We start from the raw sequence: 17,892 nt of genomic DNA, 5'->3' as shown, positions 1-17,892 counted from the left end.
TACCCCTCATCCCCACCCCAGAGTCTGCGGCACCCCGGGATTGTGAACCTGGACTGCATGTTTGAGACACCTGAGAAGGTGTTTGTGGTGATGGAGAAGCTGCACGGGGACATGCTGGAGATGATCCTCTCCAGTGAGAAGGGCCGGCTGCCCGAGCGCCTCACCAAGTTCCTCATTACACAGGTGCACCCGCCCCCCCCACCCCCCCTGCCCCCCTGCCCTCTGCCCACCTCCGCCTGGCTCCCCACCTGCCCTGCGCCCAGCTCAGGCAGACACTGGTAGGAATCCTAATAGCGGATAATAAAAAATAGAGAGTAATAATAACAACAATAGAAAAAATAATAGAACGATAATTTCGAAAGAGTAATAATAGAACAGACTGTAGAGTAATAAGAGTAATAACAATAGAAAATAATAAAATGATAAAAAGAATAGAGCAGTAGTGATAATTATAGTTATTAGTATAGAAAAATCAGAAATGATTATTTTATATTTTTTATTCCTTTATAGAATGAGATTCCCTAAGGCCTGACTATATTCATGTAGGAAAAGGGAAGGGGAGGGAGGCCTTTCTGTGGGGAGCTCATTCATCCATTTCTTGGGTGGTTCACCAAGCTCTCCCTCTTCCCCTGCTCTGTTCCCGGCTGCATGCCAGGCAGTGCTGGGGACACAGCTGTGACCAAGATAGCCCCAGGCCTGGACAACGATCACCCAGAATGGGCAGGGTGGGGATGGGGGATGCTAACGGTGTGCCAGGCACTGTTTTAACTCATTTTACCTGCATCACAACCCATGTGGTAGTGGCCATGATTGCTCCTGTTTTTGAGTCGGAAAAAAACAAGGCTCAGAGACTTTAAGTAACTTGCCCAGGGTCACACAGCTGGTGGGATGTGCACCTAGGATCCGGGCTTTTACTAGTAATGTCAAACTAATTCGTGTCACCTGTGTGTTGGTCCGCCTCTTTCTTCACTTTAATAGTACTTCTGGAAGGCTATTCTATTTCGGTACGTAGAGCTGCCTCTTTTTCTGAATTGTATCTCATGATGGATATCACCAAGTCCTGTAATTGCTGAGTACAGAGGTTGTTTTCACTTTTCCACCTTTACAAACAACATCCTGTGAATATCTCTACACACATTGCTGAGCTCTGGTGGGAGAATTTCCATAGAACACGTTTCAGATGATAGACTCCTGAGTCCAGGGAAATGTGCTTCAGGATTTTTTTAAAATATGCTGCCCAGTTATTGTCTAAAATCCTTTTCAGTCTGCTCTCAACAATAGTTTGAGGATGTCTACTTCCTCACTCCTTACTAACTCTGGATAAAATAATCACCAGTCTTATAGGTGGAAACATAATACTTCACGTGGCTTCATTTGGCAGTCTAAAAATTATGGGTGAGGTTGACCATATTTTCCTATGTTTATTGGCCTGTGCTTTTTATACCCATTGCCCATTTTTCAGTTGGATTATTCTTATTGAATTGTGAGAGCTCTTTGTATATGAGGGACACTGGATCCTTGTCACTTGTGTTGTTCAATTTTTTTTATCCCTGTATTTGTTTTCTTTTTCATTTCATTCATGGCTTTTATTTGCCATAAAGAGTTTAACTTTCACAACGTTAAATGTTGCCTTTCATGGCTTCTGGGTTTTACAGCCTTCCTAGAGAGGCCTTGCCATCCAGCTGGTCCCTCACCTGATTCTGGGACTTGTTCTCTTGGTTGCAAAGTCCCCTGTGCTGCGCTTCCTTTATGCAGGCCTGGCACCCTCGCTTTCCCCAGCACTGTGCCTTCATCAGGTTGGCTTGTGGGGTGGGGAGAGAAGCCCACTGAGGCAGGCTCATCCAGACTTCAGGAGAGGGAACTGCCGGCCTTCAGCAACTGGTTGGTTTCTCTTTCTGGTCTTCCATCTCTCCTTCTCTTTTTGCCTGTGCTCCCCTCTCTCTCTCTCTCTCTGCAGATTTCTACCTTCCGCCTCTTGTCTGTCCCACCCCAAGTCCTGTGCTAGGCCCTTTACCTCACGGGCTTGTTTATGCTTCACAACTGCCCTCTGAGGTAGGTATTACTAGCACCCCATTTTACAGATGAGGACACTGAGGTGGAGGGAGGGTCCATGTCCTGCCCAAGGTCACACAGCTCGGTGGCGGTCTGGCTGAGATTTGAACCCAGATCTGTCTAGCTTCCCACCTGCCCTCTTTGTTCTCCTCAAGTACTAGCAGGGGAGGGGGGGTGGTCAACAAACAGGAAGTCGGGAAAAGAGGTACATACACACAGTGGATCTCAGTTTCCTGGCCGCAGCCTGAGGATTACACAGAATCAAGGAAGATCATAGTGTCCACAGATAAAGTGGTTGGAAATTGTATCCATTTTTTTGCTTTTTGGTTTTGCAAAGCAGCTCACCTTGCCATCATAGAATACTCTTGAATTAACAGAGCAGGAAAAGCTCTATTTGAAACGCACACAGAAATAGGTTCATCCACAGGCCATCCCAGAAAGAGGACCAGGTGCCAACAACAGTAGCAGCTAATGCAGTATTTGCTCTGTGCTAGACACTGTCCTAAGCACTTTCTATGCCTCAACGCATTTAAACTTCACAGCGACCCCTGAGGATGGGTACTTTTATTACCCCCTATTTTACAGGTGAGAACACTGAGACCCAGAGAGTTAAAGTGGCTTGCCCGATGCCACAAGCTAGTGAGTGTAGAGCTGGGTTTTCCATCTGGGTAGGCCGGCTCTAGAGTCCCCCCGCCTCTTAAGAGTATTGCATTTAATATATAATGTAGATCATATTGGTATTTGTACTGTTTCACATTAGAGATTTTTTTATTTATTTTTATTTTTATTTTTTATTTTTTTTAAAGATTTTATTTATTTATTTGAGACAGAGAGAATGAGAGAGAGAGAGAGCACATGAGAGGGGGGAGGGTCAGAGGGAGAAGCAGACTCCCTGCCAAGCAGGGAGCCCAATGCGGGACTCGATCCAGGGACTCCAGGATCATGACCTGAGCCAAAGGCAATCGCCCAACCAACTGAGCCACCCAGGCGCCCCTCACATTAGAGATTTTTTTAAAATGGAGTCACACAATAGTACCTTCTTAAAGGCTGCTACTTTACTAATAACCCTGCCCCCCCCCTTTTTAGAGTAAACTCCAGGCCCAGGGTGGGGCTCGAACTCATGACCCAGGAGGTCACAAGTCGCCAGCTCTGCCAACTGAGCCAGCCAGGAGCCTCATATTAGCTCTTTTTTGTCAGGAGCTATCCACATGCCAGAGGGTCTCAGGCTCTTCCCAAACCCACTGCTCCAGTCGAACATTTCTGGAATTATCCAACTCCTATCTCGGGCGTCATGGTTTTGGGGTTCTGAGATTCTTATTTGGGGCTCCAATGCCTCCCCTGGTCCTGGGGGGCATCTTTAAGGGTACAAAGAGGGGGCATGGATGGGGTTTGGAGGGCTGGTGGCAGAATCTGGGGCAGGCAGCTTTCTACCTTTCTTACCGGCCCCACCTCCTCCCCTCAGATCCTGGTGGCTCTGAGACACCTTCACTTCAAGAACATCGTCCACTGTGACTTGAAACCGGAAAACGTGTTGTTGGCATCAGCCGACCCCTTTCCTCAGGTCAGTCATGTCCCAGCTTGATTTGGGGAAGTCCAGCTAACACTGGAGGCAGGTGGGGATTGTATGAATCAGGATAATTGGACACAGAGACTCAAGATAACAATGGCTTAAATAAAACAGACGCTTGTTTCACACTCATATAGGGTCCAGCATAAGCATTTTGAGGTTTAAAAAGCAGTTCCTTAGGGTCAGGTACTTGGCTCCGGCTGTCTTGTTCTGGCCTCTCTATGAGGTTCTAGCCTTCATGGTTCATGATGGTCCCCATCATGTGACAAGATAGTAGGAGGGAGGAGGAGGAAAGAAACAGGGTGAAGGAAATGGACACACCCCCTTCTTTCCCAGAAGGTGTGGAACTTTACAAGGCACGTCTTCTAGCATCCCATTGGCCAGGACTAGATCACGTGGCATGGATGGCTGCAAGGGAGGCCGGGAGATGTAGTCTTTATTCTGCGTGGCCCTGTGGCCCGTTCAATTCAAGATTTTTATTATTAAGGGGAAAATGGAGAACAGATATTGGGGGACAACTGGTAATTTCCTCTGTGGGTCTGTTAGGAAAACAGTTCTGATGAGCCTCGGGACTGGGCGGTGAGAACACCCCCCAGGGGCAGAACCAGATTGGGTAGCGGTGACGATTATAACAGATACAGTTTATTAAATGCCTACTGTGTTTAAGGGCCTACAGGTTCTCATGTGGCCCTTCCACATCCTGTAAAGCTTTTGCTTTATGATCTGTGTTTTGCAAACACTGAGTTCATTTCATTTCAAAAGCCAGAGGTTCATTTTATTCAACTAAGAATTGCTGTGTGCCTACTAAGAGCCAAGCTCCCTGTGGGGGCATCAGGAACTGTAGTAAGCAAAGACATCTCCTCTCTATGGCCAAGGAACATCCATCTCTACCAGTGGTTTACAGCTGGAGCGGTTTTGCCCCCTAGGGGACATGTGACAATGTTGGAGACACTTTTGGTTGTCACAGCTGTTGGGGGGTGGGGAGGGGTGCTGCTGGTATCTAGGGATACCAGATCCCACATTTTAGTAGCCACACTTAAAAAAGTAAAAAGAAACTGGTGACATTAACTTGAAAGATTTTTTAAAATTTATTTCTGGGACGCCTGGGTGTCTCAGTTGGTTGAGCGTCTGCCTTTGGCTGGGGTCATGATCCCAGGGTCTTGGGATCAAGTCCCGCATGGGGCTCCCTGCTCAGCGGGGAGCCTGCTTCTCCCTCTCCCACTGCCCCTCCCTCCTGCTTGTGCTGTCTCTCTCACACAAATAAGTAAATAAAACCTTAAAAAAAATAAAATAATAAAATTTATTTCTAAGTAATCTCTACCCCCAGTGTGAGGCTCAAACCACAACCCCGAGATCAAGAATTGCAGGCTCCACTGACTGAGCCAGACAGGAGCCCCTGATGATATTAACTTTAATAATAATACTTTATCCCAGTATATTCAAATATTATCATTTTAATGTATAATTGACATAAAAGTTATTAATGAAATGTTCTTTCTTTCTATACCACACCTTCAAAATCTGGTATTTAACACCTAGGACACATCTCAATTCAGATGTGAAATTTTTATCAGAAATATTTGATTTTGTGCTTAGATTTGAAAAAATTAGCACTTGAAAAAGTAGACTGACATATCCAAGTTGTTCCAAGCATATTTAAAAGTTTTCCAATAACTAAGTCTAGGGTCTTTTTGTTTGTTTTTTAAAGATTTTATTTATTTGAGATTGAGAGAGAGAAAGAACGAGCAAAGGGGAGGGGCAGGGGGAGAGAGAGAGAAGCAGGAAGCCCAACACAGGGCTTGATTCCAGGACCCAGAGATCACGACCTGAGCTGAAGGCAGACACTTAACTAAATAAGCCACCCAGGCGCCCCTGTTGGTTTTGTTTTGTTTTGTTTTTAGTAAAAGATGATATTATTTTCATTAACATTTATTTTGGAAGGGACGCCTGGGTGGCTCAGTTGTTAAGCATCTGCCTTCGGCTCAGGTCATGATCCCAGGGTCCTGGGGTTGAGTCCCGCATCAGGCTCCTTGCTCAGCAGGGAGCCTGCTTCTCCCACTGCCTGCAGCTCCCCCTGCTTATACTCTCGCTCACTCTCTCTCGCCTATGCTCTCTCTCTCTAGCAAATATAAATAAATAAAATCTTCAAAAAAAACAACAACACAAAAACATTTATTTTGGAAGGGTAAAAGATTTTGACTCCCAGTGGAAACAGCTTACATCGACCTCATGGTTTCTTTCTGCTTCTGGAAGTCGTTCAGTTGTTAGTGGCAGCCTGGGATGTAACATAGGATCAATTTTTAAATGTAAGTTAATGAAAATTAAATAAAATAAAAACTAATTTGTCAGTTGCTCTTGCCACATTCGAGTGCTCAGTAGCCACAAGGGGCCAATGGCCACCATATTGGTCAGCACAGATCACAGAGGGAAGAGCAAATGTTGATCATGTTGTCAAAAAATAGAATTATATCTGTAATGAGTTCTGTGACGTGGTTCTCTGAGCTCACATAACTGTATAGCCCATTTGGAGGGTCAGAGGAAAAAACCACTCTGAAGAAAGAGTAGGAGTCCGTTTTTTGGATGGACAAGTATTCCAGGCAGTGGGAACAGCCCAGGCAAAGGCCCTTGTAGCAGGATTATCTGTACTTTTTTTTTAAACAACTTTACTGAGATATAATTCACACACTATATAATTCACTGATTCAAAGTATACAATTCAGGGGCACCTGGGCGACTCAGTCGGTTAAGCATCCGGCTTTTTTTTTTTTTTTAAATATTTTATTTATTTGACAGAGAGAGACACAGCGAGAGAGAGGGAACACAAGCAGGGGGAGTGGGAGAGGGAGAAGCAGGCTTCCCGCCGATCGGGGAGCCCGATGTGGGGCTCGATCCCAGGACCCTGAGATCATGACCTGAGCAGAAGGCAGATGCTTAACGACTGAGCCACCCAGGTGCCCTTTTTTTTTTTTTTTAAGATTTTATTTATTTATTTGATAGAGAGAGAGGGGACACAAGCAGGGGGAGTGGGAGAGGGAGAAGCAGGCCTCCCGCTGAGCAGGGAACCCGATGCGGGACTCGATCCCAGAACCCTGGGACCATGACCTGAGCTGAAGGCAGACGCTTAACGACTGAGCCACCCAGGTGCCCCAGCATCTGACTCCTAACCTCAGTTCAGGTCTTGATCTCAGGGTCGTGAGTTCAAGTCCCACATTGTGCTCCACACTGCGCTCAGTGCTGGGCGTGGAGCCTATCTAAAAAAAAAAAAGAAAAGAAAAGTATACAATTCAGTGGCTTTTAGTATATTCACAGAGTTGTGCAGCCATCACCACAATCAGTTTTAGAACATTTCATCACCCCCCAAAACAAACCCTTGTACCCCTTAGGCATCATCCTCCAAACCCACCACTCTTCATCCCAACCATAAATCGACTTTCTGTAGATTTGCCCCTTCTGGGCGTTTTGTATGAACAGAACATTCAGGAATAGCATATGTGGCCCTTTGTGACTGGTTTCTTTCACTTAGTTCATGTTTTCAGAGTTCGTTTATGTGGTAGCATGGATCAGTCCTTCTGTTTCTTTTAACAGCCAAGTAATATTCCATTGTAACATCTGGAGAAAAGAGTGGATCTTTGAAAAGGAAAGGATCTTAGGACAGGACAGTATGGCTGTCACATCGAGTCAGTGGTTGGGCTCTGGCTGTTTTTGAGGGCAGGCAACAGGGGCTTGGGGCTTCGAGGGTTTTGGACTCCATCTGGAGAGCCATAGTGAGCCACAGAAGGATTTTGAGCAGGGGAGGAACAATACATGAACAGAGATGGCAGCACAGAGGTGGTACTGCCTATGAACTTGGTAGGAAGGAGAGCAGGACCTTGAACCTGGGTGTGGCTGGCTCCAGAGCCTGTCTGTGACCCTTGAGTGCCTCCACCATCAGGGGAAAGGTGGGCGTCTACCTGTTACCGACTGCTGGCCATCACGGTCGGCAGTTTACACGCGGGGTCCCATTTAATCCCCAGGGAAGCCTGAGAGGAAGCTGCTATTAACAGCCCTGATACAGGTGACGCGGCTGGGGCGGAGAGAAATCAGCTCCTGCCCCTGAGACCAGTGAGGCTCTCTCTGAGCCAGACACTGAGCCCCGCACTTTCCATGTATTTAGTCATTCAACCCATACAACCGCCCTTTAAGGTAGGGAGTTTTCAGATCACCGTCGTGCAAAAGAGGAAATAGAGGCACGAGGTGGTTAAGAGACCTGTTCAATGTGGCGGAAGTACAGGGACAGGTGGCCTTTGTTAAGCGCTCGTGGCATACTGAGGAAACAGTTTCCATACATGGGAAACTGAGGCACAGGGAGGAAGTCACTCGACCAAGGTCCGTCGACCAGTGAGAGGAGAAACTCCGTTTTCTCTGGAACGCCATGGAGGGCGTGGGGCTGGGTCACTGGGCAGGGGCAGCCTTAACGCTCCTTCGGACCCTCCACCCCACGCCCTCTGCAGGTGAAGCTGTGTGACTTCGGCTTCGCGCGCATCATCGGCGAGAAGTCGTTCCGGCGCTCGGTGGTGGGCACCCCTGCCTACCTGGCGCCCGAGGTGCTGCTCAACCAGGGCTACAACCGCTCGCTGGACATGTGGTCGGTGGGCGTGATCATGTACGTCAGCCTCAGTGGCACGTTCCCCTTCAACGAGGACGAGGACATCAAGGACCAGATCCAGAACGCCGCCTTCATGTACCCAGCCTGCCCCTGGAGCTGCATCTCCTCCGGAGGTGGGTGGGGACGGGAGGGGGCGAGGAGTGGGCGGGGCCATAAGAGAGGTGGGCCCGGAAGCGTCCAGGCTGTGGGGGTGGAGCCTGGCGGTGGGTGGGGCCACAGGGAGGGCGGTCCTTTAAACGGTGCGGTACCTTGGACCTGGAAGCTTGGGGCAGAGGGACTCAGGCGTGTGTATGGAATTAGTCAGTCCTAGTTCCCAGTTCACAGGAAACGAAGTGCTCCAGAAGCACCGAGACAGACACCTGGCGCTTTGGGGGCCGAACAAGGTTTGGCCTGTCTAAGGCGGGACAAGGAGAGGGACTACTGGACCTGAGGAAGCCACACAGCTGGGGTGGCCAGGAGAAGGGGCGGATCCTTCCTCCCAAGGCATTGGCTGGGGCCTGGAGTCTTTGGGGCTACGACCCCGAAAGGGTTAGCCTTGCAAAAGCAGTGGTGCCGGAGGGCAGGGTTGAGGAACAAGGACCCGGCTAATTTGCTGGGTGCTGGGCAGACTTGGGCCTGGGGCCGGGGACAGGTCCGGTGATGAAGGGGCCTGGTTTAGGAGCGTGGCAAGAGGAGGGGCAGGGTCATGGAGGGTTTCTGAGGCTGTCCAGAAAGACCCATCCTGAGACCAAAATCACCTGGACCTGTGAAGAGGAGCGAGTGGGGGGAAGCTTAAGGGTAGGGTGCAAGGAGAGGGGAGTCAGGCCCGAGGCGGACACTGGGATCCAGGGGCTCTGCTGTTGTGGCCGGCTAGTGGTACTGGGGCTTGTGACTTGGGCCTCAGAAAGTTCCCTCAGGAGGCCTATAATGTTGGGGCCCGAACAGGTGTGAGGGTGGGCCTACAGTGGGACTAAGATACTGGGGCATGTTAGGAAGCTGTAAGAACAAGGGGCAGGCCCTAGAGCCGGGGAGCTCAGGAAGACAGACAGAGGATGGGAGGGAAGTTAGGAAGACAATCACTGTTCATAACAGTTTATTCAACAAGCATGTTGAGTGCCTACTGTGGGCCCCGTACTGACTGTCCCAGGCTCTGGGAATACTGGGATGAGTTGGAAATAAGGGGTCGTGCGGGAAGAAGGTTGTTGAGGAGGGAAGGAACCTAGAGGGATATGGCCTCATGGAGCAGGCAGAGAGGGGGATGACATGGGGGTTAGTGCAGGAAAAGGTGGCAGCAGGGGGCCAAGAGAGGTAAGCACTAAGTGATAAGAATGGATTCACGAGTACTGGAGTAATACTGGAGGTCCTCAGCGTTGTGTTTTTGGACCTGCTCAGGAGTCTCAATAAAAGTGCATCAAGTATGCGAGAATGAATTTGGTGTGGATGGACATGTGTGAGGGAGGCCGTGTGGACAAGACCTATACTCAGAGGGGTTCACACAGTGAGGCCTTGTCCTTCAAGGCTTCTGATCAAGGAGACAGCTTCGGATGAGTGCCGGCTTGTCTTGAATGCCTGACACTCGCTAATTTTTCTTTTCCTAAAGAACAGGCCTATCTCTGAGCCTGAGCAGGAAACCACTGACTGACTGCCTTCTAATAATGTTGTTTTATTTTCATTTTATTTTTGTGAACATGGCAAGTGATCTTTGGATTTTCATTGGCCGGGGTGATATAATATTTCCATTACAAATAAATTTATTTACCCCTTAAGTTTTTCAAGGGGAAAATGAATTTTTAAAAAGTGAAGTGATTTAAAGCCAAATGTTACCGATTTTTGCTTTGATCAAATACTGACGTGACTCAAATTTTTAAATATACAGAAGGGTCGGCAGTGAAAATCCTCTGTCACTCCTTTGTCTGCCATTCTTCCCAAAGGCAATGGCTATTACAAATCTTTTAAATATGTACAAGCAAATATATGGACATATATTCTTTTATTTCCTCCTTTTACACAAGTGATAGTGTGCTATACCTGCTGCTTTTTTACTTGCATTGTCCTCTTCACCGTATATCTTGGGCCAATGGTTTGGCTTAAAGAAAAAAAATATTTTTAAAAACATTGTATTTATTTATTTATTTTAGAGAGAGAGCGTGTGTGAGCAGGGAGAGGGGCAGAGGGAGAGGGAGAGAGAGAATCTCAAACCGACTCTACGCTGAGCACAGAGCCCCATGCAGGGCTCAATCCCACGACCCTGAAATCATGACCTGAGCCGAAATCATGACCTGAGCCGAAATCAAGAGTCGGTCGCCCAGCCAACTGAGCCACCCAGGCGCCCCTGGCTTAAAGGAAAATATAAGTGAAGAATACTACAGGTGTACCTGTGTGTACCTCTGTATGACAAAACTTATGGAGGTGACATAGGAATGGGGAAACTGAGGGAGAGGCTTGGTGAAGACATGTAGGAGCTAGTGGGTATGCAACGTCGGGGGAGAGGTGGACAAGATGGTAATTTAATGAGGAAATGAGTGGGTGAGAGATTGGTGCCAGGGCAGACGGAAGGCCAGGATGGTAGCAGGTCGGCTGGAGTGGCCTGTTGGTGGAGGGGCGGCCCCTACCGCGCAGGGCTTGAACTGTCTGTCTCCTTCCCGCGCAGCCATTGACCTCATCAACAACCTGCTGCAGGTGAAGATGCGCAAGCGCTACAGCGTGGACAAGTCTCTCAGCCACCCCTGGTTACAGGTGATGCGGGGGGCGGGGCTTGAGAGCAAAGGGGAGGGAGGTCTCATTGGCTGGGTTGGAGGAAGGGGTGGAGCCCGACGGCTTATTGGCTGTGTAGGTGGTGAAGGCTGCAGGTAAATTTTCCGTGGATCCGGAGAGTGGCTGAGCCTCCTATTGGCTGGGCTGTAGAAGGAGGCGGAGCTGAATTTCTATTGGCTGGGCAGGTTGCGAAGGGTGTGGTTTCCCCTTCATTGATCCCGGGCCTGTCACTGGCAGGGCAGGGGCGCAGCTCAGCCGCTATGGGTCGTGCTCTGTGCAAGCTAACCCCTGTTCTCCCGGGCCCAGGAGTACCAGACGTGGCTGGACCTCCGAGAGCTGGAGGGGAAGATGGGCGAGCGGTACATCACGCACGAGAGTGACGACGCGCGCTGGGAGCAGTTCGTGGCAGAGCACCCTCTGCCCGGGCCCGGGCTGCCCCCCGATGGGGACTTCGGTGGGGACTTCGGTGGGGCCCTCCCGCCGCAGGACCGCGAGATGCAGGGGCTGGCCGAGCGCATCAGCATCCTCTGAGGCGTCGTGCTCCCACCTTGGCTGCCCCATGATGCTGTCCTCTGGTCCCCAGAGAGCGCCCCTCCGCACCGTCTCAGCGAGGAACTGTTCTAAACAGAAGCGCTTCCTGCCCAAGATGGATGGGACACACCCCAGGAGAGGAGCAGGGCGGGGGCCCGTGGCGGGTCAGGGATAGTTATTTCCAACCTGAATTCCCCAGCAATTAAAACGAACTCATCTGTGGCCCCATGGCCTTGGTCTCTGGCCACACCGCACTCTCCATCATGAGTCTGTTATTCACCAAGATGGAGTTCCCCTGGAAAGAGGACTGTCTGAGAATGAGGCGGGAGGGAGGGGGGATGGGAGAGGTGGGAGAGAGGGGGCTGAAGGCGGAGGAGTTCTGGAAGGAGGACCAACTGGGGTGGGAAATCTGGAGGGAGGACTGCCAAGAGGGAGGACTAGAAGGGGGAAGATAGGAAGGGTAGCATAAGGAGGACAGGGAAGAGAAAAGCAAGAAGAGTTCGAGATGGAACGAGTATGCCAGGAGGGGAAGATAGATGGATGGAGGAGCATGACTAGAGGGATAGAGGGTTTAGAGCAAAGTAATCCCATGGCTTGTTTGATCCACTTTTTTGGTCAGTGGTATTACTACTAATCACAACTACTAATAACGACAATGCCATTAGCACAAGTCTGGTCCATAGTAGAAACCTGACCCACAATATCTAGTATTTTAAATTGATGCAATGACTTCTCTACACACCAAATGTGCTCATTCACTAATTCATTCGTCACGCTGGGTGCTGGGTGATGCTGGGGACACGGTGGTGACTGAGACAGCCCAGACCCTTCCCTCAGGGGGTTCACCATCCCGTGGAGAGACAGATGGGGGTGAGACTGGGATGGGGGAGTCCAGAAGGGTGGGGCAGCTTTGAGCGAGCCTGAGGGTCAGGAAGGTGGGTCTTCTGATCTGACTTCTCATCTTGGCTCTGAGGTTGCAGGCCGAGGGAACATCTCTCCACCTTTGACCCCTGACCTCCAGATTCTCCAGCTCCTCATTGTCACAGCTGAGGGCAAGCGATTGGAGCATGCACCGAAACAAGTCCTTTCTAAACACTCAGACTTACACACCATAAAGACTTTCCTGAACCCTGGAAAAATGGGCTAGTACAGGGAGCTTACTCTCTGAGGCTTCCTGATGTATGTTAGCTAGCCCGTCTGCTGGTTGGCTCCGGAGCTACAGCTCTTTGATTTAAAGAAGCGCAGAGGGGCGCCTGGGTGGCTCAGTCGGTTAAGTGTCTGCCTTTGGCTCAGGTTGATCCTGGGGTCGAGCCCCACTTCAGGCTCCTTGCTCAGCGGGGAGCCTACTTCTCCCTCTCCACCCCGCTCATGCTCTCTGTCGCTACCTCTGTCTCTCTCAAATAAATAAAATCTTTAAAATAAGATAAAGAGGCTCAAATGAGCCTCAGTCAATGAGGATCTCCAAATGAACAAGAATGCCTTTGAGGCATAATTCGAGCTAATAATATTGGGAAATATTGGAGTCTCTTGGACTGCATCCTCAATGCCTCTCCCTCTAAAACTGACTGGCCTAAGATCCAAGGGGGTAGACAACAGAGAGACAACTCCATCTCCAGTGATAAAACCGAGCTAAGAAGTGCATGGACCAAATACTCAGGTCCAATCCTGAATAAACACACTGCTTCTATCTTGACCACCAGTTTCGTTAACACCCTGAGACCAGGAATTAGAGATATGATCATAAACATAAACTTAAGGGCGCCTGGCTGGCTCAATCGGAAGAACGGGCGACTCTTGATCTCTGGGTCGTGAGTTCGAGCCCCACGTTGGGTATAGAGATGACTTAAATGAATAAATAAATAAAAACTTAAAAGAAAAAAACCCATAGGGCGCCTGGGTGGCTCAGTTGGTTAAGCGTCTGCCTTTGGGTCAGGATCCCAGGGTCCTGGGATCAAGTGCCGCATAGGGCTCTTTGCTCAGTGGGGAGTCTGCTTCTCCCTCTGCACCTCCCCCCACTCATGCGAGCGCTCTCTCGAAAAAAAATAAAATAAAATAAACAAATAAAATCATTAAAAAAAATCCATGATGTCAGATGGGAAAATACCTTGATTGCAGAATTCCATGAGGTAGTGCAACATCATGAGGATACCATGGCAGATCAAATCAAAGCCACATAACGTCACTTAAGGCCCCACAACTTAAACAATTAGAGAAGAAAAAGCCCATCCTATCAGGGTATCGGATACCACCAACCCTGATCTTGACAGAGGCACAAACTTGTAGGGGGTAAAATTTCGTTTTTCCAAGGATTCCCTCCTGGCAGGCTTTCTCTGTGCCTATAAATACCCCTCAAGCCACAGGTGAAATGACTATCCCCATTAGTGGGTATCCTACCCCTTTTAATACACAGGGGCCACGCCCTCCCCATAAATATCTCCCAGTTTCCCCCTCCCCCTCCATCAGTACACAGCAATGATTAAGATGAATTCCGCAGTTTGCCACGTGTTTAGGCTTGTCTAAGTCCCTCTGTGACTCATTAGGCCCCCTTACTACCCAGTGCGGTTTATACCCAAACTACTCCAAGAAATCTTTCAGGAAGGGATATTCTTTCCATCTGGAACATCAAGATTTCATGTTCACAAGAGAGCCTATGTCTCGAAGTCCCGGACTACTCCTATCCATCTCAGCCCGCTACCCCTCCTACTCCCCTGCCCCCTCCCCAAAAAACCCATCAACCTCTCCCTCAAGCCCACATATTCAAGACACGCTGCCCCGCATTCTGATTCTCTTTGGGCCTCAGCAACATAGGGTGCATCTTGGAGGCTGAACCTCTCTCCAAGTGGAAATAGAACCTTCATGCCCTTCCTGAAACTGACTTCACATGCCTCCACCAGTCACTCGGGGTCTCCCAATCCTGGCTCCCGGACCCTGAAGCACTCCCACCTTGTCCGTCTAGAACTCCAGTGTTACCACGGGAATATGGCTAGTCCAAGACCCGTAGGCCATAAATAAAATAGTCAAACCTAGGTTCCCGCGAGTTCCCACTCCAAACACTGCCTGGCCTCTCTCTACCTTCCAACACCCCCCACTTTACTGGATTAACACCTCCTCTACACATTCCTTCATATCCCTCTACGTCTGATTCACAGACGTTTTTTGTTTTCACCTGGGAAAGTCAACAATACACAGGGACAGGTGTGCCTTAAGAGTTCACCGAAGCCCCTCCTTACTTTTCTGGGACTCTGAAGGCTAATTTGCGGGATGTGGTTTTCCCTCACAAGACGCCTCAAATCCAAAATGTGGCTGATCCCTCACCCAGCTCACTCTCTGACACTCAATACTTACCCCAAGCCCTTGCTCACAGGGACACAGGGTATCTCGGGAAGGATTACAGCCACATAAAGCAAAAGTGCACTATCTAGGACGTGACTTCGCCCCCGAAGGCTAACTTTATCCACGGAATGAATTTATCCCATCGTTAATTTCACCTTTTACCCAAGACTAAAACGCAACTCCAGGGGTTTCTGGGCCTGTTATCGGTTGAATTGTGTCCACACCCCCTCCAAAAAAAGGTATGTTAAAATCCTATCCCCCAGTATCTCAGAATGTGACCTGATTTGGAAATAGGATGGTTGCAGATGGATCGAGCACCATCCCCTCCAAGACCCCTCCCAACTCACCACTTGATTGTCACAGCAAAACTCTCCCTATCCCTAGCATCTATGAGTCAGGATTTATGTGCTCCTTCCACAACTTCCCTAACGGCCCCTTCAGGGGACTCAGTCTCCGGAAACTTTTACGTGGTAAATGACACGGTGACAACCCTAATGGCAGGAACCACCTCCTCACTGAACTCACCCAGATTTTCCAGCTATCAAAATATTGCTGATCCCGAGTCAACTGGTGCCGCTCACAATTTCTCTTGGTATCAGTGGTATCACCCGTCTTGTGACTCATTTCATGGTCCCAGTCCCGTCCCTGCATCTTCTCCTTGGTTTTCCACCTTTTTTCTTAAAAATATTTTCTTTATTTATTTAAGAGAGAGTGTGTGTGTGTGCGCAGCAGAGAGGGAGAGAGAGGGAGAAGCAGACTCCCCGCTGAGCAGGGAGCCCCATGTGGGGCTCAATCCCAGGACCCCGGGATCCTGACCTGAGCGGAAGGCAGACGCTTAACCAACTGAGCCACTCAGGTGCCCCTGGTTTTTCACCTTTAATCAACATTTTAAAAAACAACAACAACAACAACAACAAAACAACCCAACACAACAAACCCCACATTTATTTTCTGACCCCTCAAATAAATAAGACAATGATTTCCATGAGTCTTGGGATTGCCCCCAATGCTGTGTATTTTTTTTTCTTTTTTTTTTTTTAAAGATTTTATTTATTTATTCGAGAGAGAGAGAATGAGAGACAGAGAGCACGAGAGGGAGGAGGGTCAGAGGGAGAAGCAGACTCCCTGCCGAGCAGGGAGCCCGATGCGGGACTCGATCCCGGGACTCCAGGATCATGACCTGAGCCGAAGGCAGTCGCTTAACCAACTGAGCCACCCAGGCGCCCTAATGCTGTGTATTTTATGCATAAAGGTTTTGCAGATTGATATCTACCTACCAGAAACTGGACTGGCTTCTGTTATCTTGCCAATCCTGTAAGTCCTTTTCAGGGTTTTGAGTCCTCTTCATTCTATCAATGTCTAAACTTCACTCGTTCTTCTCTCAAAGCCCCACCCAATTCCCCACAAACATAAGAGATCTGCCACATCCTGTGAAGGCTGAAAATCACCACGCGGACACACGATCCAGTATGACCGTGACCCCTTCTTTCATTAGCATCTAAAGGAGGCTTGGAACAAGAAGTCAAATGCTTAGCAGTAAGCTCCGAGGATTTCATACGGCCTCCAACCAGGTTTGGGCAACTTTAGTACCAGGTTAGGGACTTCCAAGGGAAGGACTTGTATGCTCTCGTTGGAAGTTACTGCTGCACATTCATTTCTGGGGACTCCTCAGACCTGATCATCATCGGTAAGAACATCAAGAGGCCACCGAGGAAATCCGCAGAATTGTGACCGCTGATCTGACTCCATCAATTAAGGATCTCTCTGTACCTCCTTCTGGGAACCCTTGCAATTGGCTGCCCTTGGGCCTCCAATCTTGGTGTTACTCCCTTATTCAACCATTAATATTTCTCTTTTTATTGCTCTTCCTAGGAATACCCATTCGTGAAAGCCCAGTGACCAAAACCTAAATCCGTTCCAGATCCAACATTTTATGCAAGAAATGGTCCAACTGGCTTTGCACAAACAGCAGAGATGAAAGCCCAACCCTGACATCACCCCAGACACTAACTACTAAGAAAATCTCGTTTGAGAGCAAGCTCCCCAGAACCACCTATCATGAATCCCGATCATCTCCCCACTGTTGGAAAATTAAGACTGTTTAAGGAAAGTCTAGGTCTGTCTTAAACAAGAGGGGGAGTGAATATACTTTGTCGATATTAAAATCCAGGCTCATTTTTCTCCTTGGGATTATTTTGTCCTTATTTATCACACCCTTCTGTGGCTCTTTATACATGGAAGGCACTGGACAGCTATCTCACTCAGTCTTTAGAATGCCTGGATAAGGTAGGCAGTATTATGACCCCCATCACACAGATAAGGACACTGAGGCACAGAGGTTAAGCAAGTTTCCCAAGGTCACACAGCTAGAAAGTGGCAGGGGCTGGGGCTCCGCCCCCCCTCCCGCATTCTGGTTCCAGAGTTAGTTCTCAATGGTTATCATTGCCTCTCCAGCTTACGACCAGATGTCTTCTGGTGTCATAAAAGAGGGGGTCATAAAAGAGGGAAGTTCTCACATGATCTTCTGGGCCCTAGCTTTTAGGGAGTCAAGGTCTGTCTGAGAAATGGGTACGAATCTTGGAGCTAGATCTCCAAGGTTGTAGGGACACACACTCGGCGTAGTGACCCAGGCTGGCCGCCTGAGGGGGCGCCAGCCCGGCTCGCGGAGCCTGGGGAGCCAGAAGGGAACCTTGGAAACCAAAGTCAGGCTCAGACTCTTAGGACCACAGAACGTTGAGAACAGAGCATCTTAGAATGCTGAGAACAAAGCCTCTTAGAACGTCGAACAAAGGCTCCTGGAATCGTAGAACGGTGAACGCAATGCCCCACACGATCTGGGAGACAAAAGACGCTTAGATTCTGTTCTGGTCGAATCACAGAATCTTCCACCCAGGCTGGTCTTACAATTCCAGAATTTGGGATACAACCAATCTGACTCTTAGAAGCAAGACTGGCTACATAATTTGTGAAGCCTGGGGCAAAACGAAAATGCGAGACCCCTTGTTCAAAAATTAAGAATTTCCAAGACAAG

The 17,892-nt window shown here is 48.9% G+C and overlaps 1 protein-coding gene across 6 annotated transcripts in view; it reads left to right on the top strand.

The window, feature by feature from the left end:
* PRKD2 (protein kinase D2) overlaps positions 1–11,787 on the top strand; it is a 34,622-nt gene extending 22,835 nt beyond the window's left edge. For all 6 annotated transcript variants that reach the window (XM_054511469.2, XM_045891796.3, XM_064580393.1 and 3 more), the window contains 5 exons: positions 22–183; positions 3,515–3,613; positions 8,110–8,377; positions 10,894–10,979; positions 11,304–11,787. In XM_054511469.2, the coding sequence (XP_054367444.1) occupies positions 22–183; positions 3,515–3,613; positions 8,110–8,377; positions 10,894–10,979; positions 11,304–11,528 (840 nt within the window). In that variant the 3' untranslated portion in view covers positions 11,529–11,787. The remainder of the gene's footprint in view (positions 1–21; positions 184–3,514; positions 3,614–8,109; positions 8,378–10,893; positions 10,980–11,303) is intronic.
* The last annotated feature ends 6,105 nt before the right edge of the window (positions 11,788–17,892 follow it).

The sequence above is a fragment of the Mirounga angustirostris genome, unplaced genomic scaffold (assembly GCF_029215605.1).
Source record: "Mirounga angustirostris isolate CCGP_5_RB_7025 unplaced genomic scaffold, mMirAng1.0.hap1 SCAF_16, whole genome shotgun sequence".
NCBI classification, from domain to species: domain Eukaryota; kingdom Metazoa; phylum Chordata; class Mammalia; order Carnivora; family Phocidae; genus Mirounga; species Mirounga angustirostris.
The sequence above is the reverse complement of the archived record's forward strand: the minus strand, read 5'-3'. Positions and strand labels throughout refer to the sequence as shown.